The following is a 25975-nucleotide window of genomic DNA, read 5'->3' as shown; positions in this document are numbered from 1 at the left end:
TTTAATTAAATTTGAAGTTTTGGTTAGATTAGATGGTCTCATCATTTAGGCTACTACCACTGGCAATATGTACTCGCATTTTATTAAGTTTTTGTTTTTTGAAGTAAAACTTCTTTAGGCGCGACTAGGAAGTAAATCAGCGAAAATTCAACAGAAGGCCCGTTCATTCTATACTGGTCGATTGTGATTGGTCTAGTACAAATCTTGATTTAATAAAAATTGCCCCAAAAATTTTACTCCGATTGCGCGCTCTTTTTTGAAGTAAAACTTTTTAGCCGCGACTAGGGTGTAAATCCGTACAAATGCAACGAAAGTGCGTTACGGCTGAATCGAGTGCTAATGATTCATCATACGCTCTCGATGATATGTTAAAAACATGATTTGAAATAAAAAAGGGTGCGCCTAAGGTACACACGCGATTGAAGTAAAACTTTGTAGCTACTGTACAAGATGGCATTTAAGTAAAAATAAGTACATCATATAACAATTTTGAATAATGTTTATTAGTAATATAGTAATACTCGTGATGCACACATTTATTAGTGTCAACCCAACCTTCTATAAGGGTCGATTGTGATTAGTCGTCGTGTATGTGAATAGAGATCTGTCGTTGTATGCGTGCTGATATCAACAAGGAAATTGGCATAGATAAATAAACATTTTAAAGTTACATGGTACTACATACAAATCTTGATTTAATGAAAAATGCCTGAATCAGAAGAATATTTTACTCTGTTCCTTGAAAATAATAAAACAAATTAAACATTTGTGCCGTGTACTAAACGTAAGTTTATTGGTTGGAAATTATTTCTATATTATTCGTTATTTCTATAAATCTTTGAAGTTACTAAAATGGAAAATATTTTTTAGGCAAGACATATATTACAGCTGTTTAAAGAATGAGATTATATCACCAGCGTAAAAGTAAAAAAATACAAGCAGTCAATGAATGTATGTTAATTTTAATTACATGAAGTTCTTGAAACACAATTACATGATGAGTGAAGTTGCGAAAATAACATTTGTTTAGGCATTGTTTAACATAATCCACTGTGTGAACGAATATTATAGAATTTATTAATCAGCAATTACTTCATTTTTCTAATGAAGGTTCATTTCTAAATGCTAATTATAATGACAAACCGATCATGTCATATTTGAAGTATGACTTTAATTACATTATTGTTTTTAAATATTTTTCATATTTTTAATGCTATTATAAATATATAATTTATAATTTATCATATAAATGTGTATAATGGTTGGGTTGACACTAATAAATGTGTGCATCACGAGTATTACTATATTACTAATAAACATTATTCAAAATTGTTATATGATGTACTTATTTTTACTTAAATGCCATCTTGTACAGTAGCTACAAAGTTTTACTTCAATCGCGTGTGTACCTTAGGCGCACCCTTTTTTATTTCAAATCATGTTTTTAACATGTCTTTTAATCCAAAAATTAGTTAAAAATAACTTTTTTCATTTTTTTAAATTATATATGTAGTATGCTCATCTAGCACAATAATTATTTGCATTCTGTCTTTCATTTGCGATAGATTTTTTCATTCTGTCTTTGTTTGATGCAGGCAGATTTGGCGATGAATTATTCATAAAATAACAATTACATCAATTTTTTTGTCTCAATGCATTTCAAATAGCAATTAAGGTTACACATTGCTCTATCATTTTTAAAAATAAATGCATTCTAAATAAAACTTTAAGAAACCGGTCGGACAGTGTGTACTTTGATTAAATCTGATATGTCGTTCGCAACGTCTTCTAGCATTATCTATTTTCCTGTCCATGTTCTTGTCACATGCATAAAACACGACGTGTTTGAAAGCTAAAAGTCAATGAAAAATGAAAGTAATAAATATCAAAATGTTTGTGTACTTTCACAATTATTCATTTCATCGGGTCACGCGGAATCGAAAGCCTCCTCGCGAGCCCTGGAGCGCCTGATATTTGCAAACGCCCAAGCCCTCGGAAAGAATGATTTATTTTTATTATCACACATTGAAATCTTATACTTAGGTACAGGAAACTTATACCGTCACTTGACGAAAACAAGCTTTTACGCCAAAAAAAGGTTTTGGTAAAACAAAGCATTGCCGTTGTAAAATCGTATTCGGTCATTTGAGATTTTTTGGAAATTGGATTCATGGTGCCCGGTATCATTTTTCTAAAAGCAATGTTACACAATGATGAAGCGAATTATCAGTAGTGTATCTGCAAATGTATCTAATAGAGAAAGCTTTTGTAATCATTTATAAATGCCTAATATTGCGAAATCTATCAATCATTTTAAAGTTTACTGGCGTCTACCTGAGCTGAAATATTTTGTTTTGGAAGTAATTGAGTTTTTGTTTTATATGTGGATATATATATATATATATATATAATTATCTGGAAAAAAAAGTGGAATTTAGGTGAAGAGTCGTAAAAAGAGATCTTTATTGGATATTATTATGAAACAAAAAGGAAACTGGGCAGGAGGGTTCATATTATAAAAAAGTGCATGACGCTAGTCAAGGCAAAGTAGACGAACAAGAAAGATGAATTTCAATTCTCAGAATTTTTTCATACCGTGCAAATAGAGAAGAGAAAATACAAGTTGCTTAGAAATAGAAGGGAGGAAAATATAAACAAATAAATTAAATATCAACTGAAAGTATTATGATTATATCAAGTATTTTACCCTTTGTATGTATTTTAATCGTTTTATGGTGTTTGATGTCTGAAATTTATTCTAGATGCCTTAGCTCTGATTTCCAAAGGTCAAATCTTACAAAGCCTCATACCAACCTATGCCAATAAATATCAATTCAGATAATTTTCAAACACGGTTTAAAATCCAAGTAATGTCAAATAACATTATGTGTAAATGATATAACAAATTTAATAATATTATTTATTACCAGCATGCGTCTTGAAATTTAAAGTTCGAAGACGCCTACGCCAATTATATATTTTGAAAGCGTAAGAACAGCGAGCTTAATCGTGCGTTATGGCCGAGTAGGTACTCTGTGCATTGAGTTTTAAACAACAATCTATTGTATCACAAAGATCAGAGAACAATAGAATCTTGTGATATAGACACCTGAATGCAATCTATGAAATAAAAAACACTTGGTGGCTGCCGTTCTGACTGCTTAACTAGGAATGAGTATAAGAATTAGATAGTTAATTCTTCTTTTTTTACCATGTATTCTATAATATTCAATTTATCCAACACACCAAGGAGTATATAGTAGTTATTAACTTTATTTTCAATAGCAATCAGAATACAGGACAATTCTATCAGCAATAAACACTGAGGTCTGGGTATACCAAATGGGTAACCACGAAAGTCCGGTTCAGACAGTAAGTGCGTTAACTACGATGAACCGAAGACTGAACGTACCTTAAAAGTTGTCACTGAAGACCAGTGATTATGATGGTGTGTCAAAATCTATATTTCTTAAATGCTCGAAAAAATACTTCTTCTTTGCCTTCCTCTCGAGCGTCGTAGGCCACCAATGTGGGAGTAGTAATGATTATGAAAGTATAAACTCCACTTGTAAAAATATACATAAAATTTATTGTTTATAAAATATTACGATATCGAAAATATATGACAAGTCCAATTGTTTTTCTCCATCATGTTGTGGTAGTTCTAAGGTTCCTCCATATTGTCTATGGGCTGCTTCTTCTTCAGTCTTCTTGAAATTGGTGTCTCAAGAAGCTGAGTGACTATGGAGTTTATAGGATGTCCTTAAAAGTACAGAAATTTTTGATTCACGTTTATTTAATTATTATTTCTATAAAATCTATATTCTGTTTTATAAAATTGTTAATGTTGGGTTTCCTTTTTCCTCTAGGTGCATTTATTGCAACTTCCAAGATGTTTAAATTACCTCTTCGCAACCGTGAAAAACCAATATTTAAAACGAGTAGCATTTCATTTTATTTATTTGTTGTGCACGTAAACTTACGAATATCGTATTATGTGAACATTCCAAGGCAAATACGAATGCTGCTTGCCTGACAAATTTCTTGAATGAGATTAGAAGCCAAGCGAGGAGCAAGGTCACGTATGTCGCGCGTACAAACAATGATCGGAGTCTCTTTAAAAACTCCCTTCATGCAGGCATTCAATGGAGCCTTTGGATACACGTGGTACATTATAATAAGCTGATACAAAACCTATTCATGTAAATGAAAAATTCTTTTTAAAATTTAAAATATTCCATTTGGTTTCGACCGTATATATCTTTCACCAATTATTATTATTATTAGTTTCAAAGTTATATGTTGCAAAATTATCACCTTTTGTAGTTGCATACATTTCTCTTACTATTTGATTTATATTTTTTTCATTTATTTATTTCAGCCTAACGGCCTAGAAATACATCAATATCTTAAGACACAATAATACCTTAAACCTACGTTATATATAAATAAAAATAAAAATAAAAATCTAATCAAGGGTCTAATAATTTTAGCCTCAAGTTGCCCAAGTTTTCATCGAAGATAATTTGAATTAATTTTAATTTGATGTGCAATATTCAAATCTTATGAATACTCTAGTATTAAAATCAACAGTATTTAACTTATTTTCAACAGTACTTTTGGTATTTTAACTAGCTCATTATCCAATTAGCTCATTATAGTGAAAATGAGATATATTTTTTTTTGCTAAAGCTAATAGAGAATTTATAATATATACTATTAATAGAAAGACGATATTCAATTCTTTTAGTAAATATTCAAGATATTCAATTCTAGTATTAAAAACAACAGTATGTACTTCAATTATCTTCAAATCTAATATTATCTTTGAAAGATTTCTTTGTATTTTAATGAGTGTATTATATTATCTCAAATTTATTCATTATAATAAAAATGTGAGACCCAAATATTTTGCTAAATAGTTAGCAAAGAATTTATATCATTAAAAAATTTAGCCATAAAAAAAATGTTTTCAATTTCTATTTGATTTCTATTACAAGCTGTCAATTATTATCTCTAGAATTTCATGGCTATTAGAAGGCAACCAATAGTAGTAGCTCCTTCTAGTTGTGATTTATTTCTAACATACTGAATTAGTATTTTTGATTTAATTATTATTGTAGTAATGCTCCAGAACGCTATTTTCACTTGATATCATATTTAAAATGAATGATCTCAAGTAAAAGTCTGATATTGCTACTGATTGATAACAAAGCCGAGGTGGGTATCAAACCCGGAACCAGTGGTTGCATGACCAAGTTCTTACCAAGGGTAGCATAACAAGAAAAATTAGACTAGTTAGACTTTTTATTTATATTTTTTAGAAACTACCAAGTCGGCTTGACTAGAATGTTTGATATCAACATTGCTTACATTAACTTGGATTATAAAATTCTTCATTGATTCTAGTATTTTTATTTACTTACTGTATTTTCTCTAATGACTTCATTTAGTGAAACTAGGGAACATACTTTTATTTCTAAATCTACAAAACAAATATTTGAAGTATTCTGAAATATCCGAAGATTCAACAATGATATATTGATATAAAAAGGGTAGCTTAAAGATTTATTTTTTATTTCTCTATTTATTTTTTTAAGAACTACCTACTACGCAGCAATGCCATTGTTATATTTTTACATCACGACTTAAGATTGTTAAGAAGAGCGTCGGCGTAAAGGTATTCCTTGCGCTTGACAGATTTTCATGTATTTTTAATCCTAAAATCCGACTGAACATTTTTTATAAGTATTTTATTCATAATACGATATATTGACATTTTTATCATTAAATATGTGAAATCTGAGAAGGATTTTTATGTTTTTTTAAGGGTTCACGATGCTTCTTACAATTTAATAAAAATGTAATCAATATTTTAGTATCACTTTTTTTACTTTTTATGACATTGCATATAATATTTTTATGCGTTTTTTATGTTCAATATTTTGATAAGAAAAATGATAATATTCATATAATGTTAGTCGAAATATATTAATACCTTAGGGATCGTTCAAGTATTATATAAGCAGATTTATTACAATTATTTACCCCCCCCATCCCCCTTGTCAGCAAAAGTTAGCAAAACGTTTACCCCCTACCCCCATGCTTACGTAAACATTTTGCAATTAATGTAAAAAATTAAAAATACTACCTATGACGTAATCATCATCCAGACTCCCCTGCCTCCAATGTTAACACAAAATAAGCAAATCAACAACCCCCCCGCCCCCCTATAGTGCTTACGTAATACTTGAACGGCCCCTTAGAAGGTATTTCGCGGAGAGTCAATTGCTATTATTTTAAAATAATATTATATAATAATTATCTATTTAAATTTTACAAGCAAAAATCGCTTGAAGCAATTGTTAAACTCTTTCTATGATAGAAATGCATAATATAAAACGGATGTGCTCACACGCTTCGCCCGGAAACAGTTTGCTGACGGAATAAAAATCTCTTATATAAACATGAAGCAGAAGAAAAAAGTTAGCTTGTGAATATTTATCGTGGATTTATAACATACGTGCCAAGAACAAAAAACAAACTAGATATGTTGTGCAAGAGATAATTTCAATATTCTCTTATATGTGATAGCCATAAAAATATACAAAAAATCGAAAGGGATAGATGGCAAATTGTAAAATAATAGTAAAATAATATATTTTTATAATTAGTAATTTGTGTTGTGATGTAGTTCAATTGCTTTATATAGTATAACTAGCAAACCCGACGAACTCCGTTTCGCCACCAGATGGTTTCGTGAGAAAGACGAAGAAATTGTTTGTTTGTTTTATATTTGAAAAGAAAAAATTTGATTTTATTACACAACAGTAATGAATTTATTTCGATTACAAAAATGAAGTGTTTTTTAGTTGAACTTCTCTAAGTAAATGAAAGTGAATCCGCAAATTATCCGTTTCATTGAAGTGCTCTTTGGTAAACCACATTTTTTATTTTTTGGTCTGACGTTAACACAAACAAAGCGGATAGTTTTCCAACTTGTGAACAGGCAACGTATAACTGTCCATGTGAAAAACAATGATTTTCTAATAATCTATTTGAAATTTATCCCGCAAACACTAAGCGATTGGTCTTGCGACTTGTTATTGCAAACGCAAGGCGAACTGGGAAATGCAATCATTTGAAGTCAAACGGAAGACCAGTCAGATTCATTGGTATGTCACCAAATCGCCAGCAATTTTTGATTGAATGGTGAAATTCAGTGCGTGTACATCATTATTCTTTGCGGCAAGAATTGCTCGTTGACTTAACCAAGCATAATTCTGATAATTCTCACTAATGTCATTACTCGAATTTTTAATTACGGTGCGTGAAATTCCAGCAATTTGCATTAAGGCACGATGCCATGCACTACTAATTTTTTTATCTATAAACCTTGCGGACCCCGAGACCTTCCCAACGAATGCAAAATTGTCGAAATCGGTTTGTGCGTTCTGAAGTTATATCGTCAGGAAGGAAAACCCGACTTATTTTTATATATATGTAGATAATTATTGATAGTCAAATTGAGCCTCTCTGCCCCGCTCTATTCTATATATAAGTAAAATAAGATTGAATTTCGATTTATTCACAAGTTAATAAGATGATAGTGTGTGATTCAAATACTAAATACTTCTGTCCTATTATTTGCAGGCGACAGACGGCGACGTCTGCCTCACTTTTATGACCTTGATTTCGGTATGCACACCTTGTTGAAATGGCCCGTCGCTATCCTTGCACATAACAATATTTTAAGGATTTTTATAGAGATTATAAAGACCGAATATAAAGTCAATTCTCCGTTAATGGCAAATTTGGGTGCCGCGGTTTCGTGGACAAAACACACACCGAACGATCGCCGGCGATAAGGTGAATTGTGAAAATTTATAAAAGCTTAAGAAAGTGCAGAAACGCATTTAGATCGAAGACAAAATTAATGTCGGTGGTTTTATTTGTAAGATGAAAGGGAATACAAATTATAAGGTATTTATTTATTATTTGATTTGATATGTTTATTTTTTAATAACAGATATTAATGGGCCAATTCAGTCGTATAATAGACCAATGTTATGGCAAGGCTATGCTATGTATCGCTTTTCACAGACCCGATCATACAGCAAATACAAAGCATTTTGACAGTTTTTAGTATAATTATATGATAAACGCAGCATAACATTAGTCTATTTTGCGGAAGAATTGAACCATAAGCTTTCATGAAAAGATGTTATTTTAAAACACAAGTAGCTTGGGTTTTAAATCCTGATAATTGTATTTTGCATTTTGAAGTAACAATGCTTGGCAATTAAAATCATATCTAATGCTAATATATAAGTAAAGAAAGCTTAATTAAAACTAGTGGTGCATGGCATTGTGCCTTAAGACCAACTGCTGGCACTTTCTCTGCCGTAATTAAACATTAAAGGAATAAAAATAATCAATAATCAACGAAAATTTATCAATAACAATCGTTTCAAATGTTGTTAAATAGAATTTTATAAATACTGTTACTTATATTATTCGTATTTTATAGACAAAAAATGAGAGCTTATAAATCAGGTGACTACGTTTATATATTTTTACAAGAAAAGTAAATAAACAAAATCTAATCGAGCCTAATTAGAATGAAATGCATTATATTTCTCATATTTCTAATAATTTTATAAACTGAGTTGCAAAACTGAGTCTATATATTATGTATGTTCTTTTGCAATTCAGCACTCTAATGCAAAAAATAAAAAAATTGGCTTATATGTCTATATTATAGACACATGACAATTTTTAACTTCCAGTAAGGTAGTTATATTAATGAGACGAAAATCGAAAATGAAAATTTTTGCATTTCTCGACGTTTTGAAGGTTTCTGAATATTTTGGCACACCAGGAAAAATGGGTGTGTGTGTCGGATCAACCGGTTTCAATGGTTCAAAAAACATTCGGTTCCTATTGATAGGGAGATGTGCTGATTAGTTTTTGGCAAAGGCAGGTCCAGCCGTTTTACGGAGATATAGAGCAAAGAGTGCAGAAAATAGAAATCGAGTTTTTGAGAGAACGGAGCATCCGATTTGAATGATTAAAAAAAAACATTCAATTCGTAATGATGGGGAGAAGTGGTGATTAGTTTTTGGCAAAGGCAGGTCCAGCCGTTTCGAAGATACGGAGCTAAATGTATAAAAAATAGCAGTTTTTGAAAGAACTAAGCATCCGATTTGAATGATTCAAAAAGCTTTCTGCTTGTGTTGGCAAAATAATTGCTTTTAGAAAAAAAAATTTTTTTGTTTATAGAAAATAATTCAGATTTTAATTTTAATTCTTACTAGAGTTCCAAAGCTCTTTAATATACTTTAGGCTTTAAGCTCTATATACTTTAAATAAATAATTTTAACTTTATAATTTAATTTATATAATTCATATATTAGACATTTTATTCCTCAGACATTTCTTTACGGTACGGGAAGTTCCAGCATTTTGCCTTAAGGCACGATGATATACACCACTAGTTTTATTTTCGATTATTACAACTTACCCTATGTGAAGTTAATTAAGAAGGAAAAAAAACACTGTTTATATTTATCTCTAATAATTTTTTGCAAATATACTATACCGTTTTATATTCTACAATAAGTCGGTCTAATCATAATCAAAAAAATATTTCTTTCTGAAGTATTTAAAAACCTTGATAAATTGATGTTGTAATTGTCTTAAAAACTTACTTATGAAGCCAATAATGCATTTACTTCCGATTATCTTCTTAGTTTATTATCGAAAGCTTTATCGAAAATGAAGTCATTCGCTATAATATCGAGACATTCTTATATTTATATTTGGAAAGCCTAAAGTACACATAACTTGAATTTATCAATATGTGGCTTGTCAGCTTTTATCGTAATCGCTTCAAGTCAATATCTCACTTGAACTTCATCATTGTAAACGAATTCTTCCGTAATGCATTCATGAGAGATTATATAAATACACCTCACTATTTATATATTAAGGTTTACGTTTGTGATGTGTTTGGAAATGATATCTTTAGATTGCACTTCGATGAACATTCTTAACTCGTATCTTATTTGTTTTTCCAATAGTTGTTTGTTGAATCATTGTTGGTACTGATATATCGACCAATAGTCCTTAATGTGAGAATTTTTAAAAAAATATTTTGTTTTAAGTCTAAAATTCTATGATTGTCTTTCTAGTTCTTGTTTCACTTCAAACTTTTTACCTCTATAATAAAAAAGTATAATTTGATTTACAAAACATTTTCTCATATTTTTTTAACATTTTGCTGGCAAAAATACATGTCTATATAGACATAAACCTATAAACCAATTACATTGTTTATTTATTATAAAGCACTAATGGGTACCATATTTATTATCACCTTGTACGTGTCATATTACAATATAAAGATTATACGAGCAAGTAAAATAAATCATAATCCTAGCCATATAAATATATACCTATAGTAATGTCATATTTATCTACCTGAGCAGTTTAAATTTTAATATTACCGAATAGAGACAGCACGTCAAAATGTTATCTTCTAGACTGACAGGTAAAAGAATATATTTTCATGTGTCGTCAAAAAGCATTAGGAAGGCCCCAAAATCAGACAAACAGTTGATGACGCGCTCCTGGAGACACTGACATCAGGGTTATGGTATTTGGGACAGGGTTGGAGTAGTAGTTATTCGCAAGGGAAAAATCGATATATTACATGTGTTTTTACCATTCAAGATTCAAAATGTCAATTAATTTTTTTGTAGAAATGGATTTTTCTACCTGCATTCCCAAATCAGATATTTATTTGGAAACAGTAGCATAATACGAGAAAAGTTCTTTCTGATAATTTTGTATTGAAGCATTCATTATACTCATTATACAAAAAATAATGTGGATAGCTAATTTCGAAAAATAATTGAATTTTTAATCTTCTTATATTCGATATCCGCCATTTTTTTGCCTTATGATTTTATGTTTTGCCTTTTGAATTTTTTGTGCATTGGATCTTATTTTATGTTTTTGCTATCAATAATAAAATTGAATATTTTTGACTAACTAATTGACTAGTTAAATACCTACGGCCAGTTGTTTTGATCAAAGTTTCTGCACACATAAAAATATTTTATGAATTTTTTTTATAAAAAAATATATAATATGAACTACTACCACCTACTACATAGTCGAAATACTAATTATAATTTTTCTATTAGCAGAATAGATTATAGAGTTAATAGATTAAAAAATATATATATGGCGGATTGTTTATCAAGCTATTGCTTGCTTATAATTGTTTGCTTATTAATTACTTATAAATTAAATAATTAATAAATCAGAACTGATCAGAAATTGTATTGCCAAATATAAATCATAAAATTATTTTTTCTTTTTAAACAATGTGACCGAGATCATCTACCTCACCGCCGAAATAATATTTTTTAGTTATAGAAGAATTATTAGTTTTATCTTATTATAAATATGCTACAATTTTTTTTATTCTCTATTTTATTTACAACTATCCAGTTAAGGATATTTAATAAACTTGAGGAATTTACAAATTTACTAAATGTCCTTGACTGGACAGTTGTAAATAAAATAGAGAAAAAAAAAATGAACCACAAAATTAAGGACATTATTTTTAACTTTCCGTAAGGTAAGTGATAGTAAACGCTAAAAACAATAAAAGTGAAAATTTTTATATATTTTTACGTTTCATAGGTTTCTTAACATTTTAGCATTCTTTAGAAATAATGGACATATGAGTATGTGTGTGTTTGGATTACAATTTTCGCCGACGATTTCGGAAACACAGATCAGCCTATTTGAATAATTCAAAAAACATTCGATTTGTATTAATAGGGAGATGTGGTGGATAGTTTTTGGCAATGGCAGGTTTAGCCGTTTCGAAGATACGGGGTAAAAAGTGACAAAAATGGTAATTCAGTTTTTGACACAACTAGTTTTTATTAACTTCCCGTAGGGTAAGTTACAGTAATCGCAAATAAATCCAAAATGAAAATTTGTATATATCTTTACGTTTCAGAGATTTCTGAACATTTTGGCATACTTTAGAAAAAATAGATGTATGTGTGTGTGTGTGTTCGGATACAAGTTTTCGTGGCAGGTCTAGCAGTTTTGGAGATCTAGTAAAAAAAAGTAAAAAAATGCCATTTTGAGGTCAAAAATGATCATTAGATGCATATCAAATTATCAGATATTTTATGGAGATTTTAATAATACGTATAAATTTTGTTTACATATCTATGAATTCCGGAATATCGTCTACCCGAAGACTGCGAGGCGGCGCTTACGCGCTTCGATTTTACGTCTGTATGCAGCTAAAAGCTAATGGAGGGCGATTTGAAAGCAGGCTTTGAAAAAATGTTTAAAATTTTCTGAAAAATTTAAAGAAATAAGAAAAAGAAATAATTTCTTTCAAAAATTTAAAATTTCTCAAAAATCTAATTTTTTCAAAGCTTAAAATTTTTTTTTATCTTTTTTAAAAAAAATAATTTTTGGTACGGGAAGTTCCAGCAATTTACTTTAAGGCGTGATTCCATGCACCATTAGTTCTTTTATAATTTAAAATAAATCCTTGACCAATGCGCAGCCCTGATAAGTCCATATAAACACGGAATTTGTTACGACCGTCTCCTGTCATTAAAGGTGGGTCACCGTCGTTCGAATTCAGGCGTTCAACAAACAAACAAACAAAAAGGATGGGCTACAAAATACGAAATACGAAATATGAATCTGTACAGCAATCGCATCGGTCCAGCCTGGTAATTGTTTTATAAAAACATAATGATTACAACCAAGAATGTGCTTTAGTTCTAGATGTATTTCGTCATTAATGCAGTTGCGAGCACGTATAGAGCAATTACGTTTTTTACGGCGACAATGTGGATTTATTGCTTCACGGTCATACGAGAGATTTCATGGCATCAAAGATATAAAAGCTTCGAGATGTATGTCCCGAAAATAATTGCGAATATGAGGATTTTATTAATAATAATTGTTCGACATGCATCGAGTTTATGTCAGTGCATTGCATTTTATGGTAGTATAAATATCTCAACGAGCATATAGCTTTGAAATTGGACGGAAATTAGGTCTCGTAAATTCAATTATGATTCAAAGAATTCAGAGTAATTGCACTTTCATGCCATATAACCTAAGGATTGCAAACTCAGAGCGTGAGATCGTATAATCCTAAACAATAAGAAGGAATAAATTAAAATTGACAAAAAATGCGATTGTAAATATCAAGTTTTTAGCATGGTAACATGCTGTAAGCTTTTTCTGATTTTTCTTAAATTACTTGTAGAGCCACTTAATTTTATTTAACCTTCATTAAATTTTGCACATAAATGGTAATAATATTCATTTTATGCATAGTGTGCCTTTAATTTCATAATATATATTACTCAAAACTCTATATTCCTTTCTTATTCCATTTATCCCAGCTTATTGTATTACCCATATTAATTCTAAAGAATTTTTTGTTTGATTGTTTTAAAAAATCAGAGACTGTTCGAAAGATATTAGTTGGGAATGATACTGATTAGTTCTAGGCGAAAATCTACCGAGCCGTTTTCTTGTAATTTGTTGAAAATTTTAAGAAGTACTATATGGAAATTGAAGAAGACAAAGAAGACTGAAGAGTTATATATATAGATATTATATTAATGAAATAGATATTATAGTCAAATGAAATGTAAATATTATATGAAAACTGTCTTTCATAATCTCTCATACCAGGCACCTCTGTCTGACTTAGATATGAAAATAATGTATATATGTAAAAAAAAAAAAAATAAAAAAAAAAAAAAACATTTCATGGAACTTTTTTCGGCGATATATATCATGGTCTTATAGAACTTACTGAAATATTACGGCCTTATGACAAGTAGTTTAAGTTTAAAAATTCATCAAAGTTTGAGAAAAAAGTAGTTTTTTTGACGTTTGTTAAAATTTAAATTACTTGGTTGAAATTACTAAATTATTAAAGTACTACGGAAACTGGTTCAATTATAAAAATTATTGATTTTTGAAAATTTGCCAATAAATAACCAGCGCGCCATCCAAAGACTTTTATATTGATATTTATTTATTTTTTACACAAAATAATATTTGAATTAATTTATTTCTGAAAGGCAATATTATTATAAGTCTATTAAGACGTGGTCTATTGATTAAAAATTACTCTTAATTTTTTTCTGGTATTTTCAAACACTATTTACCTTGGTTCAATGGATTACTTCATTAACACTAGAAGGGGACTTAGGATTTTATCATATTAGTGATATTAGACAGGTTTCATATCTGTTTTAATATAAACGCTTATATCTCTATCACATCGTAAGTATCTTTCATTATAAACTACTAAAGATTCTAGTATGATCTACGCGTTCGATCGTAACTAATCTGGAATGATGTTTACTTTCAACTTCGTTTTTAATCCACGAAAATAATTTTTTATGTCGGCACTGGGTTGAAGAAACTGGCACCTGCGTTTGAGCAACTATTACTACAAACGCATATGTAAATTTATAATATTTTAGTCGAATGCAACACCTGACACTTTATTGTCATGCATACTTTTCAAGAGTTTAGTGAGATACTTATAAATACAATATTTATGTCCAGGACCGTAGTTGATTTTAATCGGATTATTGGACAAATCGCCTGATTTGCTGCGCACGAGAGGGTTCACTAAAATTTTAATTGCGTATGGTCGGAATCACCAAAATCGATATAAATCAACGATTAAGGATAAGTTTAGATTGTAAATTATGAGTATTTGATTGAATATATTTTGGGAGCGTAATTTTTATAAATGTGGTGAAGGTCATGTCAAGGCAAGCTTGAATAAAAAAAAGTCTAGCCTATAAAAATAATTTCTAAAAATATATAGTAACCACGAATAATACAAATTATTTCAATAAACTTACGTTTCTTACACGGCACAGATTTTTCATTTGTTTCATTATTTACACTATATGCAGGAGCATACTACGTATACGCATACAATCAAAGCAATCATACTCACGCGACACGACGACCAATCACAATCGACTCGATATGATATTATCGAGAGCGAATGACGAATCATTTGCACTCAACTCGAGCCTTACAAAGATTATTCGAGATTACAAAGCCTCTATATTTTTCAAAAAAAAGTAGAGGCTTTGTAAATATATTCCGAAATTAAATATATAACATTGTTTTATTATTAAATTGTATACATAATTACAATAATATATTTTTTTATTCCAGGTTGAAAGATTAGCACAATACGATCGTCTGGTAGGTGGAGGAACAGCCTGTGACACAGATCTTGACAGGATTCAAGAATTGTTTCCAAATGATTATCTAGCTTTATATGACAGTGATGCACCTTCAGCCCAACTACAGAACAGTGTGGTAAGTTAATTAAATTCTACATTAATTTTATAAATTTAAAAAAATATTACATCCAAATAGAAATGAATTTTTTTGTTTAGCGAAGGAAATGCCTTTATGCATCCCAGACTGTCTTTTGTATGGGTATGTCGAACTCAATACCGCCTGGGTATAATACCGACTAAAATCTTCGCTTTGCCCTTGCCTCTGGTTCCCACGGAAACCGCTGTTAGGCATTACTTTGTGGGGGGGAGGATCTAGAATATTAAAATTCTTACCTTGATTTTATACTTAGCTTTTAATTGTGCGAAGTCCCATTTGCCCTTTCTCTTTCCAAATAGTATTGTGGATATCGTCCATTGTCGACGCTTGTAGCAAAAGTGTTAATTTTGGCCGTTTTTGTAATAATTTTCACTCTTTATATATAGTAAACTCATATACGTGTGTTTTGCTTCTGATCATGATCGAAAAATATTAGGTATCGTTTTTCTTTATCGTTTCCCTAATAATTTTTTCTATATTTTTAGAAACATCTTATTACAGAAAATCATTCATTGTATAAGTTAAAAGCTTTAAAATTGAAAATTCTTAATTTAAAAATAGATTGTGAAATCTCAATGTAGTCATCGAATATGGAGTGGGTTCTCTTGAAGAAAAGAATTATATAGAAATGTTCTGATGAAAAGAGAAGTAATGTTGACTTAATTGTTTTGATTCACGAGAGATAACATGAACCCCTATATTAACTAATGATTATTTGGTATTCTAATATAAATGATTTACCTAACTATATTTCTGTTTCCTTTAGATGTACTCTTCAGGTGACCCGGATTTGAATATTAAATTTAAATTGAATTCAAGCAATTATTTCATTATAATATAATCTTGTTTATAATTACACGGTAGATGCTGTCAAATCAAAATTCTCTAAAATAATAATTATATACAAGTCATAAGAACAATTTCAGTGCACATAGCAACATGTGTGTCAGATAAATGGGCGTACAATATTTTACGCATCATATAATACATGGCTAATCAGACCAGTTCCGTAATTACATTAATTAAGCGATTTAAATATGTAATTATAAAAGGCGTGTAAGTTGAGAAAAATGCTGTGAACTCGACAGTCTCCGAACCGGGCCGTTTGCTTCGTGAGGTCAATAAAATATTCTGTTTATTAATAACTTCCGCGTTTTCAATAGCGGATTGAGACTTTTCAAAGATTGTTATATAATTTACTTGCTACATGTATGTGCAGTAAAATATCTATTTACATAATATTAACAAACATCAGTATTAAAAATCATGTTCAATAATATTATTTCTATTGGTTACACCACTGGGCGTATCTACTAACATCATAATATATTACTCTACTTAATTTTATAATCTGAATAATTTTCTAGCAATCTTTGCTCTTTTTGGTATTGAACAGATTGCAGTAATAAAGTAATTAAAAATAATTATAATCATAATTATAATTTTTAAACTAACATTGTAAATCTAATCTGACTTGGATGGTTAAACAAAATCTATTTCAAATATTATTCAAGTTAATTGCTTTTCAACTAAAAGTTTTTGAATTATTTTTATTGCCATTATGCCCTTCACTATGTGTAGAATTAAATGTAAAAAGTTATAGTGCTCAATAATTTATATAATTAATTTCTATCTTCCTTTTCCAGAAAATAAAGACTCTTCTCCGCAAGCGACCAAGTCTGGACCTAGGTCTACTAGGAAGTAGCAACAATGGAAGTTGTCAACGATCGCCCAGTTCCCATAACTTGTCAAATAACAATAACAATAGCAAGTCACCTTCTTCGGGAAATGATAGCAGTTTGCGGAAAGAGAGAAGATTTCTGATGGAGGCACCATGCACCTTTTCTGCCTGTCCAAGTGCTACCGGATCACCGGATTCACCAGGATCCGTTCAAGGAGATCCAACAGCAGCAGCTCCTACGGGGTCTACGCAGGATAGACATTTATTTTTATTTACGGATCTACTGCTGGTGGCCAAACCGCGAGGAGGATGTTTCAAATTGAAGGTAAGGATAATAGAATCATACTTATTCGAAAAGGCAGTATACATATTCAGAATATTACTGTTGTGCTATCGAACATAACATTGCATAGTTATACAGTTGTTCAACATCCATAGGTACCGAATAAATAACTCATTTGTATTAAAATTTTGGAGCAACACTCTGATAGTAGATACTATTAAGTTGCATTTTAGATTTTTAGAGAATGTTGGTAAATAGTTTTTTTTCTATTTGGTATATTGTTCAAGTACCAAATTGGGGCAGATTTTGTATTTTGTATTTTGTAATATTTTTTAATTATGGACTTTCCCATGGACCAGTGGTTAGCTATAGAATTTCAATCAAAGGTCTCAGGTTCGATACTCGCTTTGGGCAGCCTGATGTCAAGCAGTAGTGACATGGGTTTTCACTCTGAAATATGCATCCAAGAACAAATACAAAAAAAAAAAAACTAGAAAATAGAGATAGGGCAACTTTCTTGGTTATCTATGGAATTTCAATCAATGGTCTCAGTTACCTAACCCGCTTTGGGCAGCCTAATGTCAAGTAGTAGTGACATGGGTTTTTACTTGGAAATACAGATAACAATATGTATCCAAGTACAAATAGCCTCTGCTTATCATTGCTGCATCAATAAAAATCACACAACTACAGAAATTGCAATAATAAAATTCACATAGAGATAGGGCAACTGTTCTTGGTTGTCATTTATAAAAGATAGTTGTCACATCATCACAATAGTTTATAAGATCCTTGAATGGATTATTATAATATTATGGAATTATAATAATCCTCCTTGGTGCGACACTGGTGCCACATTTACTTTATCTATCTCCAATTTAAGAGTCCTAGAAGCTATTGTATTTGAAATTCTTATTAGATTTTCTCTTTTTACCTGTGTATGGCAACCCAAAATTTAATCTAATTATAGTTGCCAGATTTTTATTATTATTATTTATTTAATAGTGATAACGTATGATGTAATTTTTGTTTGCAAAGACCATTTTTGTATGGAAATGTTTTGGATCTAAATTTTCATTGAAAATTGATAAAAAATGAAAAATATACAATGCAATAATGTCCAAATTAAAACTTTATACAAAATTTGAAATGTTGAGTTAAAATTAAACTAGTGGTGTATCGCATCATGCCTTAAGGCAAATTGCTGGAACTTCCCGCACCGTAATTGAAAATCTTGGTACGGAATCAAAAAAATTTACACTAAATGTGTACACTTTATTAAAATCTCTATAAAATATCTGTTAATTTGATGTACATATGTCCAATAAACATTTTTGACATTTTTTTAACTTATTTTTATTGAGAGTCCATAACCGATGGACCTGCCTTCCCAAAAATTTAATCCGTTCTTCATCTTGTCAATATAAGTAAAATGTTTTTTGAATTATTAAAATCGGACATTCCGTTCTCCTAAAAACTGAGTTACCGTTTTTGACACTTTTTGCCCCGTATCTTCGGAACGGGTGTACCTGCCTTCACCAAAAACTAATCAGCACATCTCCTTATCTATACGAATGGAATGTTTTTTGAATTATTCAAATCGGTTGATCCGTGTTCCCAAAATCGTCGACAAAAACTTGTACACACACACATACATCCATTTCTTTAAAGCTCCGAAATCTCTAAAACGTAAAGATATATAAAAATTTTCATTTTCGATTTTTTTGTGATTACTATAACTTACCCTACGGGAAGTTAATAATAACTGATTATAATATGATAATTTTCCACTGATTATTAGCTTGTTAGTGGATACTTGTGCCAGGGCTGCACTTAAGGCGCCAAAATGCTACATGAGGCCTCAGAGTGCCAACCAGTGTCTTAGATAGTTCCATAAAATAGACGTTCCCAAGTAACAGCAGCAAAGGAGCTGCAGTTTCGGATGTAATTTTTTTCATCTATCACTCGATGTTCTATTGCATTCTCAATAGAACATCGAGTCGCAGTGATGTTGCATAAATCTGAATTTCAACTTATTGTTAGAAGAAACGTACCCCGTCGGTTCGACATGAAACGGATGCAAATTACGACTCGATGAACAACGGCGAAGAGAAACAGCTCAGTCACGAATATACCAGAGTGTTAATTAGTACTGCCGTAGAGAAGATTTTCTTTAATTAGTATTACAACGATCTCAGGAACAGCAGATCACCTTAAGTGAGTTCGGTTATTAATAAGGACGAAGCATTTCTAGACGAATAAGGAAACGACTAACCATAGGAGGTAATCATTATATCATACGTATGCAATGCTACTGAAAGGAGTTTCCTCGCTAATCTTAGTTCTAACTAGTAAATCCAATGTTTATTAATTTAACACTAAAGGTTTATATTATTCAAAGTTATATATCTTCATGTAAACAAATTATAGCGAGTTTTTAGATAAGAATTATAATTGTTTCCACCTAACTCGATGCTATTTTACCAGTAGTCGCAATATTCATAGCTATTTTCTAAACAGCTTCTGTGAAAATACTCTGCGCAAGTCTCTGTTGAAAATGAGTTGCTGCTATATAAATCAATCATTAAACCGATCTGGACCTACGGAATTGAGCTCTGGGGATGTGCTTACAAATCAAATATAGCTATAATGCAGAGAACCCAGTAAAAAATTTTACGTACTATTCTTAATTCTCCGTGGTACGTAACAAATGAAACCATTCACAGCGACCTCAACATGAAAACGGTGCATTTAACGTTCAAAGAATTCAAGGAAAAATACAAACGCAAACTGGACTCGCATTCGACATTACTAAACCTTATGGCAAAAGACGACACTGGCCTTTAGACTTAGTCTTAGATTAGGTCTAATATAATATTATCATATTAATTGTTAAACTGAGAAGATCTCATTGGAGCTCTTCTCTCTTCATCGCTCGCTCTTAAATATTGTCATTTTAGCTCATAGGAATCTTTATGTAATTCTGATTGCTAAATAAAACGAGTTAAAAAAAAGTCTGTGTTATCTCAAGGGAGAAGCTTATTCGTTGACCTCCTGTACAATTTTATCATATACATTTCGAAAGTTCTAATGGGAATTAAATGACGTATCTATTTACTAACAATGTGCGCACACAGAAAGTCATTACGTAATTTATTCCTTTGCGAGCAACGCCGAAGACTCGGGATGCACCGTGATAATGATGCGGTTATTATAATATTTCTTCGTACTTTTTATCACAGAGTATATATTTGTGGCTAGACTATCTAAATTAATATTTAAATATATGAGTGTATCATATATATACATACATATATACATACGCGTTTAGGAAAAAATCTTGGAACATCAGTAGTATGGTTGGAAATTTCAGTCATTTGTAAATAGAGGCATACTGTGGTAAATTGTTTATCTAACATTATATTGAAATTATTTATCAAATTTATTTAAACATTTTTTTCATTGTAAATATTATTATTTTAATTACTGTTGGTTCAGTCTTTTGTGTATAACTATTGTTGCATATTTTAGTTTTAATTTTTTTTCAGTTCCACAGAATGATGGGTAGGCCTATAGTCGAAACGTATAATTATTCTTTTAATTTCTTAAATAACAACCGAAAGACACTTTGATCTTATAAACTATTTTTCACAATAAATAAAAAAATGTAATTTTAAATAAGGGAAAAAATTGACTTCAAAGAGAAAAAGTCCAAAACCACATACTTTTTCTCTTTGGAAGTCTCTTTGAATTTGATGGTTTTACTAATAATTTTTTAAAGAAATTTATGTTTATTATGATGATGATTCGATGAACATCAAATTTAAAATTATACAATATTATATACGTAAGTATGGGGTGCCCCAGAACTCAACGTCAAGCCGCAACGGGGTGATAGTATTGATAGTATTTAAAAAAAATTATTTAAATAATCTTCCATACAGTTTGCAAATTATGAGCTTTTATTTACAGCCTAAGCTTTGGTCAAAATGTAAGCATTTTTTGGCTAATTGGTGCTTAATTTTTATTTTATCCGGTGAATATCAAATTTAATAAAATTATACAATAGTGTATATGTATATATAGGGTGTCCCAGAACTCAACGGGGGTGTTAGTATTGATAGTAACCATTATGAAAATAAATATAAAAACGATATTACATGTAGTTGGCACATCATGAGCTTTTATGTGCAGCCTAGAGCTTTTGTCAAATTGTTAGCATTTTTCAGCTATTGTGGCTAATTTTTATTATTTTTATCCTTAAACTTTGGAACTGTAACCGTAGGATTACGGTCAAAAATAATGACAATTGCTCCAAGTTTTCTAGAATTAAGACTATTTATTAAACTATGAATTTAATTTTTGTTTGGTAATGAAATTAATCAACCTCAAATGATTGCAAGATGGTGTAAAATATTTGTTAGTTTCATAATAAAAAATTCAAGTAAATTTTTTTATATATTACTATAGCACGATTTTTGTATTAGTATGCACTGGAGTGTAGGTATATAAAACTGCATTCTTGGTGATCTTTTAGCTATATAATTAAATACAATACTAGGTAATAAAATGTACAAAGTAATAAAATAAGTAATGAATAAAGCATAAACATTCCATTAATTACATTATAGCAAATAAATATAAGTTTGCAATTAAAATATAATAATAAATTAATTGAAATCGTCAATAATAAATAAATTAATAAATTAATAAAATCAGTCAATTTAAAATTTGATGATTATGTTAAGAATAACTTAACTTTATTGGATGGTGTTTCTTACATGATTAAAATTACTTTATTATTTAATACTTATTGTTATCTTTTAATCTCATCTTATTTAATCTAACTAAACATACATTATTATATAATACTGTTACTAACGCATATTGTTTGATTTTTGAAACGTAAATGAAACATTTTAAAATTTGATAATGATTAAAGTTGACATCAACATTCTTGTACGATAAAATCTCGTATAATAAAATTTCTTAATTTAATGAAAATTTCTTTTATATTTGAAGTTTAAATTAAACCCGTGAAAGTCCAAGAGAAAAGATCTGAATCCGGGACAAATATTGATTTTAGAAAAACCCGGGATACAAGGTGGAAATCAGGGACTGTCGCGGCCAAACCTGGACGTATGGTCACCTTCGCGAAATGTCACTTTCATCTAGTTTATTAATCGTCTTGCTTATTTATGAAATATTTATGATCTGATATAATTAGAATAAAATAACTATATCGGAATATAATAAAATGAAATGATTATTTAACTACATTAAAACGTGGTTTCTAGCAATCTCACTCCCAGCAAATGCGTGGTCCCGCGTGAGAACGTTCGGCTGTTCCTTTTGTAATCGCTCATGTGTAAATGCGATGCTCGTAGGGTTACAACTTACAACTTACAAGACATTTTATTATTTCCACAATAGCGCATGCTTAGCAAGGTTGCTCTCAAGATTCATCAAATATAATTACACTAGCGCAATGAATAAATATTTAATTGCGTAATTAATATATAATACCACAACAAGAGTAAATCATTACTTGAATAATAATCATTATTAATTGCTGTTTCCCACAGACTGATTAAAGAAAAATTGCTGAACCGAAAACATATGAACGATAACACAAATCGATTAGAAATCGACGTCGAAATCAAATACAAGGAATTCCAGAGATTAAGATAGTTCACACGTGCATTTATAATAGTTCTTTACGAATTAAAACTAGTTAAGGCTGGGGTTTTCAACCTGTGGGGCGCGCATTCTTAAGGGGGTATTATACTGTAGAAGCATGAATTTCGCCCGGTTTTTGAAGCGCTGTGTAAAGGAAACAAATAATATTTTTACTATCGATTTTTTTATCATTTGTTTATTGATGTTTTATTATTACACATAAAAAAATTATTAAAAAAAAATATTAAAATTCACAAAGTTATGAGCAGTCAAAGAGGGGACTCAAAAAAAGAGGGTGTCCTGGCGTGCATGATTCCAAACCTCCTGGTGATCAGAAACATAAAAAATAGATGGATTCTTAATTATTATAGATGCCGCTATCGTATGACCCTTGAATAAGTTAAAAAAACATTTTTTGTTTGAATGGCGGCAGTTTGAAAACAAAAAAAAAATTTTCATGTTATTTTTAACAATTCCGAATGTTTTAAAAATATTAAATGAAAAGTTATAGTTTGGGCAAGGTCCATGCGATAAAGCGATGTATATAGAAGATCCTCTCCAAATTTGAAGTAAATCGGTTCATTAGAACTAGAAAAAAGTAGTTCCGAGAAAAACGCGTTCAAAGTTTTGAGACTCGGTCGGACCCGAACCGAGGCCACGTCACTAAAACGGCTATAACTCAGGAAATTATAGTAATTTTGAAAAATCCTTTTAATGACATATTTTTGAATAACTAAACTTTGAAAATATGAAAAAAAAATTTTTTCTATTTTTTCAAAATTATACAATAGAATACCCTCTTAAGAGGTCACGAGGTTGTTGCGAGGATGCTGTTTCCAACATATTATTTTGTAAAACCTTTGATTCAATTTTGAAATGAACGAATAAATGATTATTTTTTATGTATATTTCTACATAATATTGCATATTAATTTATAGTGTGATAATTAAATTATAATAACAGTTGAGTATTCTTTCCTCCCGTCCTGGATTAGCATAACTAAAAATCATCGTCCTGGTTTTGGCTTGAAAAAATACGGTTACCTTAATTTTGTGCTAACCTTGTGTTGCTGCTTATATCTCTCCATGTGCTGAACTTATTTATTAATTTAAACCATACCTGGTCAGGTTAGCTAGAAAAGACCTAAATGGGGTTATTAGGACTATTTATTATTGTTTTAAATCATTTTAGTACAAAATTTCAAGTTAAACATATTATTTTACTATAAACACTGCTCTAAAGTGCAAGGAAGGCAAACGCAACTGTTGCGTTCGGTGCCTGGCTATTGACAACGGTCTCACGCAACATATGCGTGCGTAGCAATGAAAGTGTTGTTAATTCCTGATATGTGTAAATAATCGACTTCTCAAAAACAATTGAGATTTAGCAAATTATAAAATTGTGACGATAAAATTAATAGTTTATTTTGAAAATGAAGTTTATTTTCCAAACTTTTATGAATGTTTTAATTAAACCATTTTTAGCAGGTCTATAATATTTTAGAATGTTCTTTTAGACTATATGAAAAGTTTCATTAAAATTGTTAAAATAAATTTTGTCAACGATTGATTACGAAAGAACGACCTGTCCGATATTTACCAAAAACTTATTAGCACTAATTCCAAGTGGTATTGTTTGAACAGTTTTTGAATTTTCAAAACTGTTAAAATTTTTTGGGTAAAATGTGTATGATTTTCTTTTTACTTCTTTGAAGAAATTGCTCAGAAGATTGTCTCGCAAAACTAATCAAAACGAGTGCTTATCGATTGTCATCAAATGGCTTTAACATTTTTAAAATATGTCAAGCTGGAAAAACGTCAAAAAATCGTCAAAATTTAGCCTACATACACAGACAAACACTTTTTTTTTCATTTTTGGTGTCAAACGAATCAAAATCAATTGAAACGTCGAAAAACGTTGAAATCGGATTTTGTGGCGTAAACAGACTTAAGAGAGTTTATTATATCTTATGCATAGTTTAACGTTTTACTGTTCTTCAAGTATTAATTTTTTTGGTAGAGGTAAAAGTATAATATAAAAGCCTTAAAATGTAGTACAAAAATCTGATGTATTTTCTTAAAAATTGAATTATTATCAGTAAATCTTTTATATCTTTTCAGCTTAAATTTTGCACAAAATTCAATTTCATATATCATAGGTTACAGTAGGTTCAATGAATAGTAAATTTACTTTTCAATAGACTTTTTGTGCTTTTTGGTTTGAACTGCTTAATTTTTTTTCTATTTTCAATAGCAATCAGAATGCAATATAATTCTATGAGCTATTTGGCTTATATCACACTTTCAAACACACATAAATTATTGTGATAAATATTATATCCACAGTTAGAGAATCACTCCAATAAGTGAATCACCAATACTGTTCATTTGTGCAAGGATATGGTAGTGCCAAATCTCATGAATATTATCTTTGGGAAGCTTCTTCTTCAGTCTTCTTGAAATTGGTGTCTCAAGACTGCAGAGTTTGAATTATGTTTTAGTATATGAAAATGTTTGACACTGTTAATTTTTATAACTCTGTTTATAAATTGAATATGAAGATCGGCGTGTAAGGTCTTATTGCTAACGAACCATGCTGCATCAGTAATCTGTTTTAATATTTTCGATTGGGCACGTTGCATTAGCAATATGTTGGATTTGCTCGCACAGCCCCTCAATTCTATACCATAAGTCCATATTGGTTTTATTACTACCTTGTAAATTAGAAGTTTATTAAGTTCATTTCGTCAATACAAGTAATATATTTTTTGAATTATTAAAATCGGACGTTCCGTTCTTTAGTTTAATTACTACCTTGTAAATTAGAAGTTTATTGTCAATAGATAGAATTGACTAGCGTCTCAGAAGACAATATAGTTCAGTGGTTC

General features: G+C 30.0%; 2 protein-coding genes across 2 annotated transcripts in view; one reads left to right on the top strand and one right to left on the bottom strand.

Annotated features, from left to right (window-relative positions):
• LOC113368466 overlaps positions 1 to 25975 on the bottom strand; it is a 383698-nt gene that overhangs the window by 169411 nt on the left and 188312 nt on the right. The window lies entirely within an intron of this gene.
• The window catches only part of LOC113368467, a 105137-nt gene that overhangs the window by 72430 nt on the left and 6732 nt on the right, over positions 1 to 25975 (top strand). Inside the window, exons 2-3 of the mRNA XM_026610011.1 lie at positions 15277 to 15423; positions 17091 to 17450. Coding sequence (XP_026465796.1) covers positions 15277 to 15423; positions 17091 to 17450 — 507 coding nt within the window. The remainder of the gene's footprint in view (positions 1 to 15276; positions 15424 to 17090; positions 17451 to 25975) is intronic.

This window comes from Ctenocephalides felis, unplaced genomic scaffold (genome assembly GCF_003426905.1).
Source record: "Ctenocephalides felis isolate EL2017-DRISC unplaced genomic scaffold, ASM342690v1 CF-g0.4_SCAFFOLD_01170, whole genome shotgun sequence".
In the NCBI taxonomy this organism is placed as follows: domain Eukaryota; kingdom Metazoa; phylum Arthropoda; class Insecta; order Siphonaptera; family Pulicidae; genus Ctenocephalides; species Ctenocephalides felis.
This window is presented reverse-complemented; position numbering and strand designations above follow the sequence as displayed.